General features: G+C 54.3%; 3 protein-coding genes across 3 annotated transcripts; 2 read left to right on the top strand and 1 right to left on the bottom strand.

The window, feature by feature from the left end:
* Positions 1-851: 851 nt before the first annotated feature.
* Positions 852-2,328, top strand: VTN31DRAFT_7560 (uncharacterized protein; the record flags this gene model as incomplete). The annotated part of the gene is made up of 2 exons (XM_069408295.1): positions 852-2,067; positions 2,135-2,328. The coding sequence occupies 2 exons, from the start codon at positions 852-854 to the stop codon at positions 2,326-2,328; spliced, it is 1,410 nt and encodes a 469-aa protein (XP_069258058.1).
* Positions 2,329-3,422: 1,094 nt separating this feature from the next.
* Positions 3,423-4,075, bottom strand: VTN31DRAFT_7559 (uncharacterized protein; the record flags this gene model as incomplete). Its single annotated transcript, XM_069408293.1, has 5 exons — positions 3,423-3,468; positions 3,530-3,537; positions 3,595-3,754; positions 3,807-3,831; positions 3,904-4,075. The coding sequence occupies 5 exons, from the start codon at positions 4,073-4,075 to the stop codon at positions 3,423-3,425; spliced, it is 411 nt and encodes a 136-aa protein (XP_069258057.1).
* Positions 4,076-5,690: 1,615 nt separating this feature from the next.
* VTN31DRAFT_7558 (uncharacterized protein) lies at positions 5,691-6,545 on the top strand (the record flags this gene model as incomplete). Its single annotated transcript, XM_069408292.1, has 1 exon — positions 5,691-6,545. The coding sequence occupies one exon, from the start codon at positions 5,691-5,693 to the stop codon at positions 6,543-6,545; it is 855 nt and encodes a 284-aa protein (XP_069258056.1).
* Positions 6,546-6,912: the final 367 nt, after the last annotated feature.

Genomic DNA, 6,912 nt, shown 5'->3' with positions numbered 1-6,912 from the left:
AGAAGTCATGGCCTGAGCGGCATCTCGCCGTCCTACCTTCACTTGAAGTACAGTACCTACGCCCGCCGGCGATCCCCGCGGGACCATAAACTCAACTATATCATCCATATAAATGGGGACGCCGCTGCTCCTACCGTCATACTGTTCGTCTCTCAGGAATTCCGCTCGAAGACTCGCCACGAAAAGGTGCTACCACACAATCTCAAAGAACTGTAGCTTTTGTCATCTTCCTGCTTTGTCGGTCACAATCTTGTTCTTTGGAGTAAATGAACACAGCCGAAGACGTTCCTCTGCATGCTACAGGCTTATTGACTGCTTTGAACCGTCCTTTGGTGTCCATCATGCTACTCTGTCAATGACCAGCCGAACTTTTTCTGCCACCGTTTCCTCATACTGTCGCCTAAACGTCCTCTGTGGTGCCTCACTTCCATGATAGCCACCAGCGGTGATAACCGGCCTCCTCGTTCATGAACGCCGATCATAGATCCAACAACATCATCTGTCTCTCACACTAGGTAGGGGTCTGCTATCCCAACGACGATTTACTTGAAATACACAGTGGAAGTCGTAGGGAAATGTATCGTCTTCCATTTCAATGTGGAAATGCGGCACATACAGCCGCTCCGTGAAACCCCTGCAATCCTGCGAGTCCTGCCAAACCTCTCTGACCCGCGCTCTGTACCAAATCACAGGGCAACTCACGTCGGGTGGGTGCTGCTCATCAGGGAACTGCTCCAAATCAAACGCCGAAACTGTGAGCAAGGGTAACTTCGTCGACCGCTCCCTACCCGATTGTGCGTCCAACACGGTTCGGAGTTCGGAGGAATCGACGGGTTGCATATCATCATATCATGATGACGGACGAGAAAATTGCTCGTCGCTCTGGCAATCATATTGCTGGCAAAAGGGCGACCCTCGTCATTTTCGTACACCTGCCCGAAGGTTATATCCGAAATGAAGGAAATCGCTGGCAGAGAAAGGAACGTCGCAGTCCCTGCGGGGGCCGTCACCAACTGCCAATGAAGGCCTTGCGCCAGATCGTGCACGCGGACGCGGCGCCCCCCGTCGTCGACCAGGCTCTCATCTATGTTGGCGGAGAAGGTGGCACGGGCAAGAGCCAGATCGTCAAGGCCATCCACGTCGCCATGCGCGCGCTGAACCGCGAGCATGAACTCATTCTGATGGCTCCAACGGGAGCTGCCGCGTATAATATCAATGGGAATACCTACCACAAGTGCTTGGGCATGAGGCCGGACTCGTCCAAGAAGTCCCCCCGGTCTGCCAACGTTCGCAGGCCCTCCAAGCGCGTCAGGGATCTCTGGGCGCAGCAAACAGTCATGGTTCTCGACGAGATCAGCTTGGTGGGATCGGCAGAGCTGGCTGCCATCCACCGCGCCATTCAGAATATTCGCGAACCGGACGCCTCCACTCCTCGCCTTTTCGGAGGCTTGCGCCTCGTTCTATTCATGGGCGACTTTTTCCAGTTCCCCCCCCCCCCCCCCGTCAATGGGTTGCCCCTCTGGAAACCAGCCCCGACGGACCTCCACCGACAGGGTCAGCTACTCTGGCACAGGTTTACGGACGTCATTATTCTTGACCAACAGATGCGCCAGTGCGCCGACCCCGGCTTTCGCCAACTGTTGGGTCGTGCTCGCTCCAGAGACCTGACCAGCGCCAACGTCCACACCCCGAATGCCGCCGTCCTGCCCGACCTTTCCCTGCCGGAGTTCGAACGCTCCCCCGCGGTCGTCCGATCCAACGAGCTCCGGCACCACCTGAACCGCCTGCGCCTCGAGCTGTTCGCGCGGAGGCGGAACCAGAAGATTTTCGTTTTCCCCGCGCTCCACGCCCGCATCAACACCCGCTCCAAGGATGGCTGTCCGCCCGAAAAGGTCCAGCTGGATCAACTGTTCGCCGCTCAGGACGACAACTCCAAGTCTCCCTCCGCCGGCCTTTTCTTCTACACGCCCGGCATGCCCGTCATGCTTCTGGCCAAACTCTGCTCCTGGATCGGCCACGTCAACGGCGCCATCGGGACCGCCGAGGTCCTCGTCCCCCAACGGGACCGTAAGTTGACTGAGCGACTCTTTGCAACTCTACCCTCCCTTCCACTGACCCCCTCCACCGTCTGCAGCCAGGTTCTTCGACATCGGCGACGGCTACGTGCTCTGCGATAGGCCGCCCGCCTGCGTCCTTTTCAGGTCCGCCGCCGGCCCCTCTTTGCACCTGGGCCTGGACTCTCTAGGCCCGGGCCTGTCGCCCGTCTTTCCGATGACTCGTCGGTCACCATCGACGATTTCTCCATCCGCCGCTCCCAAGTGCCTTTGACGCCCGCGTTCGCCATAACGGACTATAAAGCGCAGGGCCGAACTTTTGACAGCGCCATTCTCGACCTCAAGGAACCGTCCAAGAAAAGCAACCGCCCTCGCTCCCGTCATGTTTACTATTGCTCTCTCTACATCCAACTGTCCCGGCTTCGCTCCCTCCAAGGACTCCGGCTCTTCCAGCCTATCGAGCCCGCCGACGTCCGCGTCAAGTCCGACAAGTTGCTGCACGACGAAATGCTCCGTCTTTGGGACCTGCAGGGCAAAACCCTCGCCTGATGGTCCCACGACGATCCGGAGTCGGACGCCGCCACTTTTCATGTCTGACCTCCTCCGGCTTCGCTATTTGCTCCCTCTGCGCTCTCCGTCCTAAAGTGCTCCCTCTCCGATGCACTTCCCAGCGCTCGTATTGGAACTCGCCCTTCCGTCCCCTTGCATGATTCGTCTGCTCAGCTTCCTGGGAAGCATAGCCCACTAGACAGAGCCTCCCTCGCTCTCCCTTCTAGAAATCCTCCCGCTCCGGCTCCTGCGGTTCCTTGGTACTATTCATGTCCCTTCACTTTCCAAGTGCTCCCGGCCTAGAAAATCCTTCAAGATTCCAATCTAACTTTACTCGTACTCTTGCTTGCGTTTGATGACTAGTACTCAATACAGTTACTTAGTAGTCAACTATTCCTCTGCTCTCCCTCTGCTGCAACCTAAACCTAAACCAGCTCGGTTCGTTTCAGGGCATGCAGTACTTGACCTAGAATCATTGGATCTCACGTGATAGTAGAATTTCTGCAGCTGTTCGGTCGGTCCTCGCGCTGCCTACGGACTCTTTCACTTGTTCGTTTCAGGGCATGGTCACTAGTAAATCTTCATACTCCGTATATCGGATTGTTCACATGGAGTACTCCTGCAAATGAATTCAAGACGCTGTTACAACTTCATCCCCATTGAATCTAGCTTACAATGCACATACAAAGGAACAAGACACACGAGCAGGACTTCAGTTGATGCGACGACTTCCACTTCTCCAATATCTATGACATTGTGCACAAAATGTACACTGGGGGTATGACGACTGTCATCCCATCGGAAGGCAATGCCCAAAGTTTATGTGGCCTTGTCCCGGTTGTGGTAGTTGACCTTGTCGTTCCAGCTGCTTATGGTCAGTACGTTGAACTGAGACTGGGAGACGGTATTGCATGGCCAATACTCACAAAGCAGTCTGGAAGGAAAACGGGGGTTAGCTTTAAATACGCAAAACACTATTGGATGAACTCACCTTGTCACCATCGCCCCAAGGGAAGTTCTTGGTGCGGATATTCTGGTAGGGGTACTCGACGCGCTCCTCAAGCGGAGGAAGGTGGTTCCAGTGCTCCCAGTGTTCATTCCAGAGGTTGTATGCATTGGTGCCGGCAAGGACCAGGGCAGGAATGACAACGCTGTAATTTGTTAGTCCCAATTGCTTCATTGCGTGCGAGATGCGAGACGCACTAGATGGACAGCTTGCGCCAGAGCTCTGCCACCCATTGAGTCAGCAAACTTGCACCGGTAGACAAGAAAATCGCAACACTCTTTCGTAGACACGTACCGCTCGTGGAAGCAGCATGCTGCTTGACAGCCTCCCGCTCGCGATTGAAGGCATTGTCGGCAGCCCATGCGGGTCGCTCGGTGCTGTAAAGACGGCGCTGGGCGACACGAGCGACGCGACCCTGCTGGGCCACACGCTGAGAGAGGCGAAGCAAACCGCGCTGGGAAAGCATTCTGACTCGACTGGCTTTGACGACGGAGTTTCCGGCCTTCGAGTAGGAAGGATCGTATGTTGAGGTGAGGTTTGTAGTGCGGGTTTGGCTGGCAATCCCGTGATTCGCCGAAATCATTAGTCAGCAAGCGTGGCCTGACAATCTGACATCATACTCACAATGATCCGATCAAATCTATTTTAGGAAGGAGTTTTTGTATTCTAATCGAGGACTCCGCGGCGAATCGCGCAGTGAGGCCGGACTGCTGTAAGTAGTAGCACGCAATACACCGAGCTGAACGAGTGACTCGGTGCACTGTGGTGTTAAGTCCAAAGGATGTGTGGCCCTGGCTGAATGCAGTCGCCATGGGCTTTCGCATCACGACATGGAATGGTGAGTAAGTTCTTCGGCCTCGCATGTACCGACACTGACCATTCCTAGTCAATGGTATTCGGCATGTCCTCCGTACTAGCTTTTCGAAAGACGATGCGACTAATACCATGATGCAGAAATCCGTTTAACTACCAACCATGGAGGGACAACCGGACGTTCAACGTATGCCCAAAGCATGGCCCCGTACCTTGATCACAAATGGTAGTGGGCTAACGTACACAGGCCATGTTCGATACCCTGGAAGCGGATATCGTTGTCTTCCAGGAGACGAAGATACAGAGGAAGGATCTCAGAGATGATATGGTTTTGGTTCCTGGATGGGATTGCTACTTCAGCCTGCCCAAGTTCAAGAAGGGTATGGTGTGAATGAAGTAATACAAACAATCTTGCTGACGATGGCCAAGGATACTCTGGTGTAGTAATCTACACTCGAAATGCAACATGCGCACCCATCCGAGCTGAGGAAGGCATTACTGGAGTTCTGTGTCCACCGAACTCCTCCACGCCATATCGCGAATTGCCCGTCGATCAGCAAATTGGCGGCTATCCGACCCCCGAGCAGCTGTCGCAAGTGGACCTGGATGCAGCGACACTGGATTCCGAGGGGCGTTGTGTGATCCTCGAGTTTCCGGCATTTGTGCTTCTCGGAGTATACAGTCCAGCAAATCGAGATGAGTCACGCGATGGCTTCCGCCAAGGGTTCGTCAGCCTCCTTGATGCCCGCGTCCGCAACCTGGTTGCCATGGGCAAAAGGGTAATTTTAGCTGGTGATCTTAATATCGCGAGTAGCGCGCTCGATTCCGCGCCTCTTCTTGAATGGATAAAGAAAGGTGCTATTACAGAAGACGAATTCGTGTCGGTGCCTACGAGGCGAATCTTCAACCAATTGGTAGAGGGATGTAAAGTCGTGGGATCGCGGGATCCTGGTAGGGAGCAGCCCGTCCTGTACGACATCTGCCGTGGGTTTCATCCTGATCGGAAGGGCATGTACACATGCTGGGAAACTCGAGTCAATGCCCGGCCAGGGAACTATGGAGCAAGGATTGACTACGTGCTCAGCAGCCTGGACATGCGGGATTGGTGGATCGATTCCAACATCCAGGAGGGATTACTAGTATGTTTTGCTTCGCAACCTTTGGATGATCACCGCTAATTGTGGTAGGGCTCGGACCATTGCCCAGTATACGCTGTGCTCAAAGACAGAGTACAGCTTGATGGTGTCGAGGTTGATATCCGAGATATCATGAATCCTCCCGGCATGTTTCGTGACGGTCAGCGACTCCGCGAGCATACGGCCAAAGATATCCTTCCGCTCTCCGGTCGAATGATTCCAGAATTCACCCAGCGGAGAAGTATCAAGGACATGTTCACCCGTAAATCATCATCTGCCAGCGACCGTACTCTGCCAGGGCCATCGGTAGTCAATGCGGATACCCAAACTGTCGTGACAACTACAGTTTCCGAAGATACTGCGGGTAATAGTCCAGGCCTTTCTCAGCTATCCTCTGAGGATCAGAAGCTGGGCCGACTAGCCGGGAGACCTGCAAAGCGACCATCAAAGGGAGATTTGAGCATACCACCGCCCCCGAAACGGTGCAAATCGACGACCAGTCGTGGAGGCTCTCCTGGAAAGGGACAACAAAGCTTAATGGGATTCTTCAAGCCGAAAGGCACAGGAGAGACCGGCGGTAACACTCAGAGAGCAACCTCAGAAACAGTACAACCGAGCCCTGCAGATCATACACTTTTCAAGGACTCCGAAGAACATTCCACAGCGACAGCATCAAAAACCGATGCAGTGTCGGACACAGCTACGACAGAGGCGGAATCATCATTCCTAGCCCAGTCCAAACCAACCGTGGATTCGGTCGCCAGCAAAGAATCATGGTCGAAGCTCTTTGCGAAGAAAGCTGCGCCCCTGTGCGAAGACCACCGAGAACCCTGCCTGATGTTGACCACCAAGAAGCCCGGAGTCAACTGCGGGAGAGCCTTTTGGATCTGCCCACGACCCCTAGGCCCGAGCGGTCAGAAGGAAAAGGGCACACAGTGGCGTTGCGGGACATTTATCTGGGCAAGCGACTGGAATGGAGGGGGATGAAGGTGTCTGTATCTCCCCTAGAATTATCTAGGACCATATACCCAATGCTTCTGTCAATGGTGCCCCGGAGTCTTGAGCCTAATTCCATCTAATATAATATAAGTTTCAGCTAAGCTCATCCTACTGCATCTTTCTGCCGTTCCTGCATGGTTTTCTTCTGCAGAGACCCGGCCCTCCCATGTCCCGTAGAATCCTGATGTCCTCAATTCACCCTTGCAAACGCAGTCGACGGATTTCATCCAATCTTTCCACTTGGTAGTCTGCTGGCTGCGACAACACAGTTATACATATCTCCTCCCCGTATTACCGAGTAATTACATACGTCCACGTTCGGGGACGATTCATCCCAACTCGGGAAGATCCGTTT

This window comes from Thermomyces dupontii (genome assembly GCF_041956625.1).
Source record: "Thermomyces dupontii strain NRRL 2155 unplaced genomic scaffold VTN31scaffold_9, whole genome shotgun sequence".
NCBI classification, from domain to species: domain Eukaryota; kingdom Fungi; phylum Ascomycota; class Eurotiomycetes; order Eurotiales; family Trichocomaceae; genus Thermomyces; species Thermomyces dupontii.
Note: the sequence above shows the minus strand (reverse complement) of the source record. Positions and strands in the feature narration are given on the sequence as shown.